At 40.1% G+C, this 18,481-nt stretch overlaps 2 protein-coding genes across 4 annotated transcripts in view; both read left to right on the forward strand.

Annotated features, from left to right (window-relative positions):
- rbm20 (RNA binding motif protein 20) overlaps positions 1–9,425 on the forward strand; it is a 49,905-nt gene extending 40,480 nt beyond the window's left edge. For both annotated transcript variants that reach the window (XM_051385349.1, XM_051385348.1), the window contains exons 7-14: positions 763–894; positions 976–1,055; positions 1,275–1,977; positions 2,057–2,143; positions 2,278–2,875; positions 3,803–3,868; positions 6,585–6,706; positions 8,381–9,425. In XM_051385349.1, coding sequence (XP_051241309.1) covers positions 763–894; positions 976–1,055; positions 1,275–1,977; positions 2,057–2,143; positions 2,278–2,875; positions 3,803–3,868; positions 6,585–6,706; positions 8,381–8,449 — 1,857 coding nt within the window. In that variant the 3' untranslated portion in view covers positions 8,450–9,425. The remainder of the gene's footprint in view (positions 1–762; positions 895–975; positions 1,056–1,274; positions 1,978–2,056; positions 2,144–2,277; positions 2,876–3,802; positions 3,869–6,584; positions 6,707–8,380) is intronic.
- Positions 9,426–10,008: 583 nt separating this feature from the next.
- Positions 10,009–18,456, forward strand: pdcd4b (programmed cell death 4b). 2 transcript variants are annotated; one of them, XM_051384999.1, is made up of 12 exons: positions 10,009–10,119; positions 10,574–10,676; positions 11,027–11,344; positions 13,466–13,560; positions 13,700–13,813; positions 13,935–14,156; positions 15,941–16,038; positions 16,432–16,546; positions 16,966–17,073; positions 17,243–17,353; positions 17,467–17,606; positions 17,726–18,456. In XM_051384999.1, the coding sequence occupies exons 2-12, from the start codon at positions 10,634–10,636 to the stop codon at positions 17,784–17,786; spliced, it is 1,425 nt and encodes a 474-aa protein (XP_051240959.1). In that variant the 5' UTR covers positions 10,009–10,119; positions 10,574–10,633; the 3' UTR covers positions 17,787–18,456. The 2 variants fall into 2 exon arrangements, with proteins under 2 accessions (XP_051240959.1, XP_051240958.1); XM_051384998.1 differs by having other exon boundaries at positions 10,009–10,104.
- The last annotated feature ends 25 nt before the right edge of the window (positions 18,457–18,481 follow it).

The following is an 18,481-nucleotide window of genomic DNA, read 5'->3' on the forward strand; positions in this document are numbered from 1 at the left end:
ACTTTCTTTGTTGTGCATCATTAAAAACACCCTTTCCGAGTGATGTATATTGAGTGCATTAGTACAAGAAGATTAACAACCAACTTTAAAATACACATCATAGTGTCCAGTGTGACAGTAATCTTTGACATTTGTGCATCTGTTTTCAAAAAGTCGCTGCTTGTCATACCTGTGGTACGTTCATGAGCTTTTATAACCAATGACAGCAACTTTAATTGCACACTTCCTTGTGTCAAAATAAAAATCCTCTTTGAAGTCTCACTCAGCGTGTGTGTTTGCACAGACTTCTGTCCAGATAAGCTCCTGATGATCCTGTGAATTTTCAATGTGTCAAAATGCAAATCACCAAATTATCTATGTGCATATTTATGGTTATCAACAGCTTTTTTTCTGCTGCAGCTGTTATGAGATATCACGTACTTTGTCATAACTTACTGGCTGTTTAACTACTAGTACATGACAGCTCCCTCAGGCTCCCAGGTTTCAGTTATCAGAAGTAAACAGCAACATTAACATCACCCCTATCGAATTTAAAGCATTCATACTAAAATCATGGTATTGGTTACATGGACTAAAGCAACTGTTCTGGTGATTTATGATGGTAATGAAATGTGATAGCTTGTGATAATGATTTTCGAAGATTTGCTTGCATCCCAGTCTGACATGTGAGATGTGAAATATGTTTCTGTAGATGTCCAGCAAGAAAGACCATAACTGTCAGAAGGGGATTATTGTTTACAGAATTTTTTATTCTACCATCAGGCATTTCTGGAGATGGCGTACGTTGAAGCAGCTCAGGCTATGGTTCAATACTATCAACTTACTCCAGCTATGATCAACAATCAGAAACTTCTCATACGAATGTCTAAGAGGTACAAGGAGCTGCAACTCAAGGTGAGACTGAGAACAAAGTAAACAGCAGGTTATGTGTTATGTGTTGGCCATTTACTAAACTTGAACTTCTTTTCTGTATAGAAACCAGGTAAAGATGTTCAATCGATCATCCAGGATATCAGTTCTCAGCGGGAAAGAGACGAGATGCAAGAACTTGAACAGTGAGGCAACTTTTTATTCTCATTTCAGTCTCAAGTGCCTGTTTTTGTACAGCTGAGTTCTTTGGGTCACTCGTTGAGGAAAGCAAAATGTCAAAGATTATTATTTAAGCACTTGAGAATCAGAGTGATGTTTCTGATCTCAAAAATTACAACACAAAGTGCAGCTTTAGGTTTTGTCCATATAATCTGTGTCTAAGGTACTGTATCATCTCCCTCCAGCTACATGCCAGAGAGGGCACGCTCCCGCAGCCCTATCAGCCGCTCTCTGAGTCCTCATTCACACAGCCCCAGTTTTACATCATGCAGCTCAGCCCACAGCCCCCAGGGGGCATCATGCAGGGGTCCAGAGAGAAGCAGCAATGGCCTTGGCCCCCGTCGGGGCTCTTGGGATTGGTCATCACACTTAAGAAGGGGTGAGGACGAAAGGGAGAGGGACGACCCATGGAGGAACGGGGGCTGCGTGGAAGACGATCGCCCTAATGGACGGACAGCTGACCGTCGGAAAGCTTACCAGAAACCCTTAGATCACATCAACTCGAGATCTGCAGATGAGCGGGGAGTAGGAGGTGGTGAAGGGATGAGGGGCAACAGAGACTGGCACCCAAGAGGCAGCCCTCAAGGCATGTCCTTCCACTCTTACAGGAACATGGAGGATGACTTCTACATGAAGGAACAAATGTACAAGTCAGACAAGCCGCCCAGACCTCCATACCAAAGACATGATGCAAAGGCAAAGAGGAGGGATGCTGGTGACTACCACAGTAGATCGAGGCATTCTGAGTTTGAGATGGCCGAGGAGTCACTTCGCAGAACCCTAGAAGACAAGAGGCAGAGTTCACCAGACAGGGGCAGGAGCAAAAAGACAAGTAGGAGGCACACCACGGCGGAAAAACATGAGCGAGAGCATGCTACTGAAAACACTGTGAGTAACTTTTGTATATGAACGTTATTGTTGTAAACATTGCACATCCTTCTAGCTGCTAAGTCTTTTCTTTTCCCAGGATCGTCAGTCAAAAGAGAAATCTGTGTCACCTCAGCAAAGTAATAAGCCAAAAGAGGCTACTGAATGTAGTAAAGGTAGAGACACTGTAAGTAATTAATCTGATTTTTAATAAATATTCAAACTCTTTCAGGCCCTTATTTAACCTCACAGGTTAACTGTAAACATGTACCTGCTACTACTGTAGTTGTTAACAGTTATTTTCTTGATCTATTTTCTAAGGTGAAGACGTGGGAAAGTGGAGATGACACTGATGAAGAGTGTTGGTATCCTAAGAACATGGAGGAGCTGGTCACTGTAGATGAAGTGGGAGGGGAGGATGATTCCATTATTGAGCCAGACCTTCCTGAGCTGGAAAAGTATGCATCCTGCACCAAAGTGTCTGTAGAGGAAGATGCAGTGGAGAAGCAGATACTACCACCTACTTCTTCCTCCTTGGAGGCGCAGGAGGCATCTAAAGAGAAGTCTAATCAGGAAAAGTTCAGTGAGGATGTTGGTGACCAGGCAGAAACATCTGTAACTGAGAAACCAGAGAATGTTTTAACTGCAGCCAGTCCTGAAGAGCAGAAACTCCAGTGGCCCCAGTGTCCAGTGGCTCCTGAGCTACCAGCCACTAAACTTAGTGACTTCCCCAATGAGGAGTTCAAGGCTGCGCTGGAGGAGACATGTTTAGAGGATAAAGTAATCAAAAGTGGGACATCAGAAGAGTCAATGGAAAATCACATGGATGGATCAAAGGACAGCAAACCCCTGGAAGAAGGACAGGTCACAGAAACTGTAAATAATGGAGCTCAACATAAGGATGGCAGTCTTAAAAAAGGTACTTTTCAAAAGAGATGTCAAACACGTAGAACCACAAGATCCAGTGTTATGTTACATTAGGCAAAAGATAGATTTTTTCTAGATAGATTAGTCAATCAATTAGTCAGTTGTCAACTGTTTTGATAATGTATTTCATAATCTTTCATTTAATAATTATAATCCAGTATTTAAGTTTAGTACAAAAATGCATTCTGAAGTTCTGGTATCAAATTCCCTCTTTTCTCTTAACAGTGTTTCCTTGTTGAGCTCCAGTGGAGGAATAGTAAAAAAAAAAAAAAAAGATGCAATTTTGCCACTAACTGTGGAAGATATCAACAGATTTGACTTATTCAGGGTGCTGAAGCCTCATATTAGCTGCAGATGAACTTCAGATTGTATCTGAACAGAACGAGGTCTGTGAATTTTGTCCCTATTCTCTTATACTGAGATCTCTTCACGGCTAGTATGAACAGGACAAACAGTTATAGCAACAATAACATCAGGTACAAGTTATTGTTTGACAAACATACTTTTTGTTTGTGAAATGTAACTTCTTACCCTATCATCATTCCCTTATTACGGTTTGTTTAATTTAAGTGATTGCCTAACAGTTAATCATGACTTTGCTACACTCATACACAGACACAAACAGCAGTTTGCAAGATAAAAAGGTTCAGAGTTTCACATAGGGTGTATCGGACAAATGGTTTGTAGTTGGTACACTATAGACGATATTCATTTCTTGATTGTTGCAAACAGATTGGTATTTTTTATTTCTAACTATATTGTTTCAGATATATCTAGTAATTCTGTTATGTAATGTCCTAAACTTTTCTAAAAAAATGTACACGTATGGTTGAGTAAAAGTCAATCCGTTAAATAAAGGCAAACCATTTTTAAGGTTTTGTGCATCCTGCCTTTCCCATAATTCCTCTGCCTTTCACAGAGATCGAGGCCCCCTCGCCATCTTGTGAGCAAGACAAAGCTGTCAGTGAACACAGCATCCCTTTGGGTAAGCAAATTCTCAAATGTACACAGAATATAGTTCTTGTTTGGTCAGCAAATATCAGGTGAAGCAAAAAAGTTGAAGAGTAGCAATAATGATGAAAACTGTATCAGATTTCTCTGGCGGGATTAAACAGAGTCTATATTTAATCATTGTCACAGATACAGACAGGTTCACAGAGTCTTGAGCCTGTGGTCTTAGTCCTAAAGATAAATTGTTATCATGTACACCATTAATAAGTGCACTGACAACCTGTTGCATTAGCACTCTAATTGGCTGGAATTGCTTGGCCAGTTGCTAACCTATTTCCGTGAGCAGGTTGTGAAATGCACCCCTGAGAGACGCGTATTATTATTAGGGCTAGAATGACACAGACAAGCACATGGCAAGTGTCGGGCCTGCTGCGTGGAGACTTACATAAGCCCTGGTGCAGTGTAACAACAATAAACCACAGGACAGACACAAGAGTGAGGCTATTTCTGTAGTATGATGTCCTGAGAATGAATGTGTGTGTGTGTGTGTGCCCAGAACAAACTGTGTCCATTGATAGCATGGCTGAAACTAATTGAACGCCGATGAGTCATCTGGTTGTTGTTGCAATTTTGTTCACTTTTTATTTTCACTATTTTCATTTGGCTTTTTCTTAACTGATAGCATTTGCATCTATTGTCTTCTTTTGTCTTGTTTGTACTTTAAGTTCTGGAGCTCATTGCTTTTATATTTTATGTTTTCATGTTTTATTGTAAAGCACTTTGTAACTTTGTTTTTGAAAGGTGCTATATAAGTTATTATTATTAGGGACCGAGCCAGTGTCAAGATCGTGGCGTCCCGTGGCGTCCATTTTCGAAGCTTCACCATGAAAACAGAAAGTTGTCATAACTTCGGCGTACATGATCCGACTGCAACAAAACTTCACATGTTCAATTAGAGTCCCGCCCTGAACACGTCTATGTGATAATAATCAGTAATAGTGAGAGCGCCACCTAGTGGCAACAGGAAGTATAACGTTTTATACTTTCATGTTCTACTCCTAGCAGGATGATCAGATCCAGCTGAAATTTACTTATGAAATGCAAAACACATTGTTGGTGATATGTGATGACTGTGGTGAGTGGGGCGTCTGTGGTGTGGCATCAAATTTTGATGTACCGCCAGAACACACAAGTTCGTTATAACTTGACTGTACATTGTCCATTTGGCTCCAAACTTCTCTTGCCTGATAAGAGTCCCTCCCTGAACTCATCTATGTTCTAATAGTGAGAGCGCCATCTAGTGGTGGAATTTATTACACTTTAATGTATTTCTCCCAGCAGATTGAACACATCTAGCTGAAATTAGGTCAGAAGACCCTTAGAATGTTGACAATGACATCTTACGAATCTTATGAATTTTTATTGAACCGTGTTGCCGTAGTGACACAGCGAGCATCACCTTGTTGTTTTAACATTTGATCGCATTTTGTGCGGGCTAAACAGGCTCAACACCTCATGAAACTTGGCACACATGTCCCACATGGCAGCATTTTACATTTCATATGGATGTTGCCTGTGTGTGTGTGTCAAAATGGCTCGATAGTGCCCCCTACAAACTTTCAAAAAACCAGCCCCGGTGTCCTGTTTAGGGGACATGAATGAAAATTGGCAGGCATATATAGCAAGTTAGGACATTCAAAAAAGCCTCCTGGACCCAAACCCCACAGAAAGTCAGTCATTTTGATTTTGATTTTCACTTTCAGCAAATTTTTGCCATGTATTTGAACAAACTCCTCCTAGGGAATTTATGTGATCTCCTTCAAAATTGGTCAGTACAGTCAGCAAATGTTGCTGATTAAACGCTGTGCTATTTATGACTGTACGTTGAAGGGGGGGGTGGGGGGGGGGGAAAAAAATTTTTTTTTTTTTTTTGTGCTTTAGCTTGATTTGAACGGACTCCCCCCTTTTGCTGTTATATCTGTGCTATTTATGACTGTACGTTGAAGGGCGTGTCTGTGGCGTACCGTCAAAGTTGGCCATTTTGAATCACATGTTAAACTGTGATGCCATTTCCGGCATTTCAGGGCTTTAATTTTAACTAACTCCTCCTACAGATTTTATCGGATTAACTTCAAATTCGATCACTGCAATGTAGACACATTGGTGATCAAAAGTTAATCAAATATTTACTGTGCATCAAAAGGCGTGTCCGTGGTGTGGCGCTGAATGTGAAGAGTCTCGCTATGAACGCCTAAGTCTTTCATATCTGAGTGACACAAAACACTTAAAGAAAAAATTTAATTTTGGTGCTTTTGTCATCCTTTTCAGTGATATATATTTATTGTTATTCATTTTAATATCATTTTCTTTAATTTAGAATTTTTTTTTGTTGACAAGAATCGATCAAATTGGCCTCAGAGAGAGTGATGTAGTTAGAGGTGCACCAGGAGAAGTTAACATTTTTTAGCCTGTAATTGACAGAGGCGTTGTTTCGTTTCTCTGTCAGTGTTGATAGAAAAATCTATTTGAATAAATAAGAATGACAAAAAAATGAAAAAAAAGGAGGATAAAAGATTTAAAGTAAATAAAATAAACTATATTTTAACTTTTTTTCTTTTCCAGAATTTGGATTCATTAAAAAAAAAAATGCACGTAAAACATGCAGCATTTAGTCAAAATGATGACAGGTGCGTTTGTCAGGTGCTGATTTTTGGGGCTGTAATCTAATTGTTGTGTTCGCTGTCTAACAGGAGTGGAGTTCATCGTGCCGAGGACCGGCTTCTACTGCAAACTGTGCGGACTTTTCTATACCAGTGAGGACACCGCAAAGACCACTCACTGCCGCAGCACTGTACACTACAGGAACCTACAGGTACACACACTGCACAGTGACCTGAAATCATACATTTCCACATTTTGTTAATTATTTCCTCCCTGAATTTTATGAGCATCCCAACCCTCGCTGAGGTAGATATGTGTATCTAACAGTAAATGTTTGTGTGTGTGTGTGTGTGTGTGTGTGTGTGTGTGTGCACTGTATGCACATATACAACATGTCTGTCTGTGCATTTGCTATCACTCCTTTTGTACCAGCAAATATAGTATTAAAAATTCACATGTGTACGCCTGCACTGTACTGAGGGCACTGCCGGTGTGGTCCACAGTCAGTGTGGTCTGGTAGCAACGTTTTTAACACCACCTGTTTCTGGGTTGATGAGTAATGTTTTCATACTCAAACATTCAGCACATACACGTTATATTCATTTTCTTTACTTTTATTCTCATGTTCGTTTTATTTTGGGCATAAATCTTATTTGAAATGTTTAAACAAAAGTGCTGATTTCTAAACAGGACTACAGTCGACATGAGGGTCAAACTAATGTAACTGTCAGTAATACAGTCAAAGCATAATAATATGTTGAGTTGTTTCATATTTTGTATCTACATTTTTTTCTTGCTAGATAGTAACATGGCAATATGCACAATAGTGTTAAAACAATTAAATAATCAACAATCAACAGAACTTTTAATATTTATGTTCATAATGTATAGTAATTCATAATTATCAATACACTTGTTATCGCCATTTGTCAGGGAAAATGCCATAAATTAGGTGGTTCCGTTTCCCCAAATTTGAAGGTGTATATATGACATTAAATTAAATGTGCTGTGAATCAAACAATTTGAGACATCAGCTGAGGCTCTGGGAACTTTTGGTGGCCATTTTTTTCTATTTACTGAAATTTAACAGATTAAATGGTTAATTGAAAAAATAATCAACAGATTAATTGAAAGAGGAAATGCACAACTACAATCACACATCCTCAGACAACGCATTAATATATACTTACACATCTTAGCTCACACACGCACACACACACACACACACACACACACACACACACACAAACAAATGAACATAGACATTGCATGTATACTTGAAACTGTATTAGGTTTCTGATTTTTGGCCATTCAGCACCAAGCCATCTTACATTTCTCTCGTCCCGGGCAGCACAGCTGAGGCAAGCCGGGCAGAGATTCCCTAACATTTGATGGATTACATTCCAAAGGAAAAAAAACCTGTTTTAAACAGTTGTGCTGTCTGTCAAAGCTCTGTGTGTGTGTGTGTGTGTGTGTGTGTGTGTGTGTGTGTGTGTGTGTGTGTGTGTGTGTGTGTGTGTGTGTTTGCGTGCATGTTCTGGTATTTAATAGATTTAGATTCGTTTTTGTCCTCTTTTTGACTACAGGTTTATGTTTGACTTTACTTACTTTACTTTACTTTAACTTCAACACTCCATATGTTTTGGTTTTTGTGAATTTGTTTCCACATTTTAAATTTGTTCAGTATATATTGATTTTCTTATACAACAAAGCATTTCATTGTAGTAAAAAAAACAGAATAAGAAGAAGAGGTAGCTTCTGATTGATAGTCTTTCATTCTCTGATATTTGAGTAAATACATGTGTGCAGTCAGACCAATAATGTATATATATTTATATTTATATTTATATTCATGTTCTTTTTCTTTTTCTCCACTCGTCCTCAGAAATACCTGTCCCAGCTGGCAGAGGAGGGTCTGTCGGGCGTGCTTGCTGAACCTGCGGCTGCACAGTGACATCAACTAGCAGCAGAGGAGAAGATTCATGTATGTTGGTGCAAGCCTGCGGACAACAACAGCGTGGATAATGTGACACATGGAAGCTAGAGTGTGTGGACTATTGCACTGGTTTTGATATTTTGGGGGAGGGATGCTTGAATGTCTTCAATGGCACTGACTGTCCCAGCTATAGATGCTCTCAATCTTGTACATACCTGAAGTGTCATTAATAGAGAGGCTACAATATTTAATTGCAATGTTTGGGGGGTTTATACATTTTCTTACAGTTTATTTAATTGGATTGTGTGTGATATTTTTTGGAATGGGAATGTATTTACAATGATTGTAATTACTAAGAAGCTTTTTCAGTAAGGGCTTATGTTAGTCCCTTCTCTGAGTTTATATTAGTTATACTCCTAGCAACAGTCATACTTTTACAGCTGCAAAATGACTTGAAATATGTGCCAAGGAATGTTTTTACTCAGTTAAAAAAACTGAGGCTGATTCTCAGGTTTGTTGTATTTGTTGAACAGATTTTAAGTACACAACATTTACATTTTTATTTATGTCTGGGGCTTTAAAGACTCTTGCTCAATGTCTTTTATCTGTGCCAGTTTGTGCACTACAGTATCTGTCTGTCAGGTGAAAATGTTCATCATTTGATTTGATAATGATGCAACTATGCAAAAGATCTTTATTTTCTGGAAGTTTTATGTTGGATTTAATTCAATAAGACAATCCCAGTCATATTTGCCAATATATTAAATGCCTTAAATATTGAAGACCTTAAACTGGACCATGTATTTAATTTATCAGTTAAACATGCAGTGTTTGATGTTACAGTGATTTGTTCAGGATTATCAAGCCAGAATTTGTTTTTGTATACTGTGAATGCTGATCCTGTGACATCAATGATAGTGTTGTTTTCTTTGACAAACTTTTCATATGATTTTTTTGATGCAAAAAAAAACTTCAATAAACATTTTAAACTAGATTCTACAAACGTTTTTGCTTTTTGAATACAATGAGGTAGCCTGTAATGGTAATACAGTCATGAACAGCACCCACAAACAGCGGTACAACACACAAATCCATTTTCTACACCAGCGTGTGTGGGAGTGTTGTAAAATAGCTCCCCCATGTGTTGAGGCAAAAAACACATTTGGGAGCTAAAATTAAATCTATAGGTCTAAATAATGTCTAAAACTCAGTTTAGATATTTAACATTAATCTTGTCCAAAATTATTCTCCTTTTTATATTAAAAAACCCCAATTTAAGACATTCAGTCAGCTTACTCAAACAGTAGGTTTACACAATGTAATATACTTAAGTTAACTTCCTGGGGCTATGGCCAGAATAACAGAGTCAATCAATCAATCAATCAATCAATCAATCAATCTCATTATCAATGATCCAGCATGTTGTAGCTGATAAAGAGTGGTGCTACAGTATCACAGATAGGGGGCAGCAGTTCATCAGACACACAGACCCTCACAGAATATGCGAGAAGGAAATCCCGTGTTGCATTTTCATTGGTCCATGTTTTAAAAAGCCCACACACCTCCAGCCAATCAGATCTCTCATACACTGATCTACGTGCCTGCGTTGCTGGGTAGATAAAACAAAAACAACAGGGTTCGTGTCAGAGTTTGAAGCTTAGACACAACAGACGGTCAGTACGTTTATTGTGAGTTATTCAATCGACGGAGAAAGGGGGATACAAATGCATATTTTACATGTCAGTGTTGTCAAGGATTTAAGGATTGTTTCTATGTTAGCTAACAGATGTACACAGAGCTAGCGGACTGTGTACAGTTCGATGTAATCTTTTACTGACGATAAACAGCCAGTCAACGACGTTTATCGGTGTATTAACAGTCTGTAAACTGCACTGTGAGTCCCTGTGTGAGTAGTAATCGTTTGTATATGTGCAGTTATCTACTCTGGAGTTTGGTCTTCCGATGTAACTATTTGTTTGACAGTGAACATTCAAGCTAACGCGACGTTGGCCATTGTTTACCAACAGTGTGACTTTGAATGGATAGGAGGGGGAGGGGAAGCTTGTTGCGTTGCAGCATGTCTGGGCATGTTATTGTCGCATGTCTGCATATAAAGTGTCTGTTTCCTCTTCAACGTTGCAGGTCTCACTTGAAATCCTTTAGTTTTTTTGTGCACGGAGAATCTCTTTTCTACTGTGAAACATGGCAACTGACTGCGAGGCCTGGCTGAACGCAAACCCTGTCGGTAAGTGAGAGCTACACAGCGATTTAAATGCTTCATCAGCTGTCTGATGTGGGGCACTGGGACTTTTTCATGCGGAAGTGGTTTATTGCTTATTTTCTTGCACTGCCTGCAGGTTTGGTGATGTTGAATTTGACATTGATTATATTCTGCTGCTGCTCATCCTACATTTTGAAGCTTTTTGTGACTTCAGATAAAAACAGTATAATCCAGTCTCTTTATTGTATGTGCACGTGGCCCCCCACTCAGATTAATACAACAAATAACATTTTATGCATCAGCTCTAGTCTCCCTGATCTGTTCTGCACATAAAAGCTACTCAACTGAAACTTGCCCCTAATTTTTTCCAACAGAGGCAGGGGACCTGAGTGACTCCTTTGCATCTGGAGACGAAGAAAATGGTGCACCAGTTATCGCCAACAAAAACATCAACAATGAGATCAATGGCAACTGGCTGTCCTCGTCTAGCAACAGCATCCACGAGGCGCGTCTCAAGGCGAAGGCCAAGCGGAGACTGAGGAAGAACTCCTCTCGGGACTCTGGCAGGGGGGACTCTCTCAGCGACAACGGGGATGTGGTCAGGGGAACCTCGGTGGCACCCACCAGCCCCAAGAGCAAGCTGCTAGACAGAAAGTCCCGATTGGGCAAGGGAAGAGGTCTGCCAAAAAAAGGTAGGAAGATTTAACGTTTTAAAGGACTAAAGAAGTTTTTAATGTGATAGCATGGTAATATTCTGTTAACATTGTGCTGCTAAAGAGATCAAATGGCTCAGTTAACCTTTGCCACAGGCGAGTTGAGGTTTATCAAAGAGCCACTGGTGTTTCAGTGTTATAAAGGGAAGGCCTTCATCACTGTGTGACCTGCTGTTGTCATCACCTGATTGCTTTTCTTCTAGGAGCCATAAACCAATTGGCATGTAAACAAATGGTTAGGTGATCTGAAGCAGTTCGCACCCGTTTTAAAAGAACCCTTTTCTTGCCATCTGATCAGCAAGGCTTTTCTGGAAATTTACACTCGAGGTTGGATGATAATCTTGGCAATATTTGTGTAACTGTACCAGAAGTGACTTTTGTTAGTGATATACTGCCACTGGATGGAACATGCATGTTTCACCACTTGAGGAGGAGTTGTGTAAATAAGTGTAAAGTTGTTTATGGAGCATTTCTTTGTCTTGTGTTTGAGTTGATTGGTTGTCTGTTTTTGTGTCTTGTTTCTTATTGTGTGAGGTAAATAGGATAATGGCTTACAGGGGTTCCTTATTGAATTTATATCACACCAAAGATGGATACTTGGACCTGTCTTCTCCTTGTACATAACTGTATTTAATAAGTAGCCCTAACACTGACTCATCACAAATGTATTTAGATCAGAATTGTGTCAACATCTTCTGATAGTCCAGCTGTCTCTCAGTGCGGGTCCTCATTCAGTGATGTCAGTATGCAGCGCCAACATATATCTCTCAGCAGACTGCAGTACAGTTCAGTCACTTTGCTCTCCCCATGGGCAGTGGAACTGGAGCAAGTGTAGTTTCTGTTGGCGCAGCTTCTGTCCATTTTTTTTGGTTATATAACAGAACAGACTGGCCCTGCCAGTGAAGCCCTGTTATTTGAGCTCTGTTGCATTAAATGTTCATGCATTGCAGTTTTGAAAGACAGTCGCAGGAGAAACTCTGGTGAGAGCAAAAAAAGCGTACGCCACATTTTAACGCTGAAGTGAGACAAGTTTGCACAACTAATGTGGGCTCCGCTAAATATAGTAGCATGTCATAAGCCACATACAGGGTGGGACTAATGGAGGTTTAAAAGCATGTGACACAAGCTGCTTGGTATTGGGCTTCTTAAACTGTCTGCAATCTGTTAGTGCTGACCTTAGACCCAGCAGATGTATGTTTGTGTAATAGAGGGATTATATCACAGCATGTTTGTTCTTTAGGTTAACCAATGTAGAATGGGATTAGTGTAATAATACAGTTGTACTTTTGTTGTCCACTGAACAGACCTTCCTGAAGAGTAACACATATTACAAACTGTAGCCCAGAAAGAGGAAGTCAGATAAATAATGGTTGTGGGGTTTTTTTGGGTACAGAGATCTATTGTGTGGTAAAACACTGAACACCTGCCTGCACACTCAATAGAAAGGTAAAGACCTACGGGTTGACCTTTTGTAAAAATACATCAGACTTTTCTTTACAGTTATTTCCTTCCTGGCATTAGAACTGTACCTACACTGGAAAATAATTAGTGAGACTTGACACTACAAGGCTCTCTACAAATTTCACTATACGTTGTACTGTGTATGATTGTATGTGATGATAAAGTTGATTCTATCTGGGATTTGTCTGGAAGCAGTCCCATTTTATAGTGGGTGTAAACTACTCCATAAGATTTAATCTGACAGATGTTGTTAAAGATATTTGAGATTAAAGATGTTTCCCTGCTCTATCATCATCTTTCTGTTTCTTTGTCTCAGTACTTTGACACATGACACCATCCTCTGTAACCCTCAGCACTCCCCCTTCTTATTATGTCTGCTTTGAAAAGGCTTTTAAGGTTTTTCAAGTGTTATATTTAAGGTACATTATATTAAGTGACCCCAATGTTCTCAAAAGCTTCTACTTAACTTTTTTTCACAAAACAACTCCTGTGTCAGGTAACCAAGATATGTGTGCCACGAAGTCTTTTGAAAATGACACTGCTCATGGCTTTGCTTTATTTTAATCATGTTGCCTGAACATGAGTGATGGTGACTTGTTAAATATCATGTGTTACATTGTCACTGACCTTTGTCCACAGGTGGGGCTGGAGGGAAAGGTGTATGGGGCAGATCAGGTGAAGTTTATGAACCGGAGGCAGTAGATGAGAAAGACCCCAACTATGACGAAGCTCAGGTACTGACTGGGATGTTGATGTTGTACTGATGTGTCTTCAGTAGACACGAAGTGTTTGGAATACCATGATTACAGCCCTGCATTAATCACTTTCAATGTGGAATTGTGAAAGACCTGGAATGTGATTGTGTTTCAACAGGAAAACTGTGTGTATGAGACTGTGGTTCCCCCGCTGGATGAGAGGGACTTTGAGAAGACAGTCACCCCCATAGTGCAAGAGTACTTTGAACATGCAGATACAAATGAAGTAGCGGTAAGTGCAGGAAACAAGCTGCTGGTAAACTTGTGCTTATAAATAACACAGATACATAACAAGAATTTAAATACATGAACCATAAAGCCTGTGCCAAGTTAACATCTCTCTCTACATCCAGGAGCTGCTTGCAGAACTGAACCTGGGACCCATGCGGAGCGAGGTACCCTCGCTGGCTGTGTCGATGGCCCTGGAGGCCAAAGCCAGCCAGCGGGAGCTCACTTCCAGACTGCTGGCTGACCTGTGTGGGTCCATTCTGTCCCGCAGTGACATGGAAAAATCCTTCGACAAACTGCTCCGAGAGCTGCCCGACCTTGTCCTGGATACACCCGGAGCCCCGCAGGTGAGTCTCCTGGAGATAACTCAGTGTACACCCGTAGATCAATTAGCAAAACAATACAGCATTAACATCTTGAACGAACTGACCAGCAGAACCAGCTCCTATCTGTAATCGGTAAATACACGATTCACGTCACGCTCAGTGTAAAGTTGGCTTGCTGTCTGAGGTTTTACACAGTTGTGTTGCAGAGCACAAGAGAACAACACAGTGGTTCGAACTGGTGTGGGTGTGAGAGAGCTATCTTGTGGTGTGTGTTTTTTGAGCTCTTTCCTTTTCAGCCTGCACAGACATGAGATCTCTGGCCATTGTGTGTCTGCACTCGCAAAATGCAAGCTCAGCGAAGGGCACTCAAAGGGTTATTGGTTGTCCTCCCTTCACTGTCTCATCTAGGCCCACTAGTCATTTCGGTCCAGCTCTCACAGTTCTCTGTGGGGCAGCTGTGGCTCAGGAGGTAGAGCAGGGTGTCCATTAATCAGAAGCCTGGCTCGTAGGCAGGGTCAATCCCTGCATGTCGAAACTGCTCCTGATGCACTGTATCGTATGAATGTGTATGAATAAGTGTCAGTCTCTGTTTGTAATGGGCTTTGCCTGTATGGGCTTTATGAATGTGTGTGAATGGGTGAAGCACTTGTACAGAAAGGCGCCATACAAGTATAGTCCATTTACCATTTTAAAAGGCATGACTCCACTCCTTCCTCCCTCTACCCCTTTCACTCTTTTTCTCACACACACACACACACACACACACACACACACACACACACACACACACACACACTCCTCTTTTCACTCCTCATATGCCTGCCAGTCTAGCCACAGCCACGGTTCAGATGAGATTGAGCTGCCTCTCGTCTGAACACGAACAATGATGAGTGATGAGCGCAAGCTTTGTTGAGGCCAGAAGAGCAAAGCCAGCTCTTTCGTTTCCCCAAATCATGTGCTCACACTACTGTAAACAAACACACACGTGCCCCTGAGGCCACTGTCCTCTGTAATGTCAGTGTGTTTGGGGGCCCACTGGTCTTGAAACTGAATAAGTTGCATCATGGTGATAGGGATGTTCCTGACGACTAATTTCGCGTTGATTAAATGACAATCTATATCTAGACTAGACGAGCAGTCTAAAAGTAAGAAGTAAGTAAAACACCTGTACAGCTGCACTTGTCAGCGTCTTCTACATGTTCTTCCTGTGGCATTTAATGGCAGACTAGAATATTTGTAGGTAATATGCTGGATTTACTTTGTGAAGTGAACAACAAAAGGTAGATGACATTGCATCAGCAATGATGTGAAGTTACAGCTTTCAGGGAGCAGGTAAGCTAACGCTATGTTAGCTAACTAAACATTGCCTGTCAGCATATACAACAAGGCTGGTATCTTATGATGTGATTGCTGGTTTCTCAGTGCTTAATGTCTTAATAATTACTTACCATACCATGAATATTTTCTTTTCAACACCATTTTCACCATCCTCTTTCCCCTTAATGGTGTCATCTTAAACATCTCTGTGTGTGTGGGGCTAGATGGGTTGGAAGAATCCCAAACCAGACTGCAGTAACGAAATGTTACATCTATAACTTAACTCCTAAAGTAGGACAAAGATGACTTCTCGTAAAACCAGCAGGGGCAATACATAATACAATAAATATGGGTCCTGCTTTATAATGAGTAGACAGAATAACAGGTGTAAGAATCAGATTACAGTCAAACTGCTATGTTCAACATGGTGCTATGCCATAAGATTTGGTTTGTTTACATGTTTTCCCTCTTTTGTGTTTATTTTCCAGTTGGTGGGCCAATTCATTGCACGCGCTGTTAGCGACCAAATATTGTCCAAGAGCTACATCGAGGGCTACAAAGGCAGAGTTGACTGTGAATACACAAGGTATGTGATTGTTAGCTCTGATTTTAGTTTCCTGTGTTATCCTTTTCTCATGAAAATATTTAGAGATTATGTCAGGGTTTTAAACAAATATAATTGCATCAAGTCCTACCCAAAGTACAACAATGTGATAAACAAAGGTTTCTCGACAATTGCAAGCAACCTTTACTAAAGGGGATGTTTGTCAGAGCCACAGCGTCCAAAAAACAAAACAAAAACAGGTTTAACAAATATGAGCAACGCTGGAACTTCTGCACATTAGAGGAGAAGCAGTGTGATGATCTGCAGCTAGGGGAAAGGGACAGTAATGGATGTATGGATGGAAGTTACTGTTGCAGTGTGACAACTTTGCCCCACAACCCATGCCTATTTTTATTCTGTTCTTTAATCTTCCAGGGCAGCACTAGACCGGGCAGCGGTGCTGCTGAAGATGAGTCTGGGTGGCTTACGCATAGACAACCAGTGGGGGACAGGCGGGGGCCAGAGACCTGTCACACAGCTCATCAAAGAGGTAAAGTTTGTGATGAGTAATATAGTAGATTTGGTTAGTCTAGCTATAATGTATTTTTTGTTGGTGTTCATTTCACATTTTATAACCAAAATTCAGTACAACTGTTATTTATGACTTGTTATACTATTGTTAGAAAGCTTTATCTGATTCAGTCAGTTCACCAGCATGAAGAAGCCAAAGTACACAATGAAAAAGAGCTTTTTCTCAAATTCTCAAAAACAAGTGGTACTACAGAAACGTGTTACTGTATAGATGTACATGTCTGGCTACTCTTGAGAAGGACATTTCTCTGTCTATTCTCCTTAGAGTCTTAACACATCTACAAATATATAAGAATTACCTACAATTACAACTGATTGGTGCTTTTATTAACAACTGTTTGTAGTTAATCATTTTAATTTCCTACTCTGTCCTGTCAGATGAACCTGCTGCTTAAGGAGTACATCCTATCTGGAGACAGCAAGGAGGCTGAGAGATGTCTGAGAGATCTGGAGGTTCCCCATTTCCACCACGAGTTTGTCTATGAGGTAAACTCTTTGCTTTATTGTGTAGCAGAACATCCCAGCTTGGTCTTAAATAAGTCTTTATATCTAAATTATGTAGATAAAATAATAGTATGTTTTGTACTGCAGTAAGTGAGCAAAGGTTGAGGGGATTAATACTTTAGGCTGTAAGTATGTTTGCCACTTTCCTCAGGCGATCGTGATGGTGTTGGAGTCCAAAGGAGAGAAAACATTCAAAATGGTTCTGCAGCTACTCAAGTCTCTCTCTGCATCCTCTGTCATCACTGTGGACCAAATGAGAAGGGTATGGTGCCACCTGGTGTTTGAATTATGAACTGCACGTACTTGTTTCATCATTTGTTACTATCCTGTTATAAGATACTGTTTCATATACATTGTCTTTGTTTTCCTTCACAGGGCTATGGAAGAGTTTATATGGACATTGCTGAAATCAACATTGATGTCCCTCGTGCATACTTCATACTGGAGCAGTTTGTTGATAAGAGCTTCAGTATGGGAATCATTGATGTGAAGTTAAGGGATCTTTGTCCTTGTCGGTAAGTGCACGCTACTGGTTTTCACACACCTTACACTCATCTCTGCAGGGAGATGTGTTTCCCTGTGTTTGTAGGGTTTTTTTGTTCTCAGATTGTTAATGTGTTCTGTCTCTCGTCAGGGGCCGGAAGAGATTTGTCAGCGAGGGAGATGGTGGTGTTGTCAAAGTTGAAAGCTACTGAGGAGCTCTTTTTATGTGCCAGATTTCCGGAAAAGAAGAGCTACTTTTTTACTTGCATATTTCTCAGAATAGTCAGGTACATTTTTCCCCTTCTAACAGTCAAAAGAATGTACGTTTCTGAAATGGAGGTGAGGTACAAAAAAACAAAACAAAAAAAAACTGCACTTTTGATTGAAACTGAAGTAGATCGCTTTCTCCAAGGTGTTTCAGTATAAATATTTACATAAGCTAACCCTTAAAGTGCCACACCTCTCTGTGTCAGTCATTCTGTGTTGTTTTGTACAGTATTTTCTTGATTTCACTGCCACTCCTTTTGTGTTTTCTAGAAAGCAGTGTTTGTACAGAGATGACTGGTTTTGTGTCAAGAGCTTTATAAAGGGGTATAAAAAAAATAAAGGGGAGCATGTTGGTTAAATGCAATACTGCCTCCCTAACTAGCTGCTGTTTCTATGCTTTGCTTGACATTTTGTTTTTCTTTTTACCCTTTAAAATTACACAAAGATGTCATTATTGAAGGTGTCGAGACATAAGTACAGTGCAAAAACAAATACCAGTCGGGTAACTTCACAAAATGGTGTTTAGAGTGTTTATTTTTATATCTGGGGGATACTGGTGTGTGAAATGTACCATGTATTGCTCCTTGTTTGTTCATTAAAATCACTGTTAAATAATCCAAGAATGGTTTTTGTGAATGTC

This window comes from Dicentrarchus labrax, unplaced genomic scaffold (genome assembly GCF_905237075.1).
Source record: "Dicentrarchus labrax unplaced genomic scaffold, dlabrax2021, whole genome shotgun sequence".
NCBI lineage: Eukaryota > Metazoa > Chordata > Actinopteri > Moronidae > Dicentrarchus > Dicentrarchus labrax.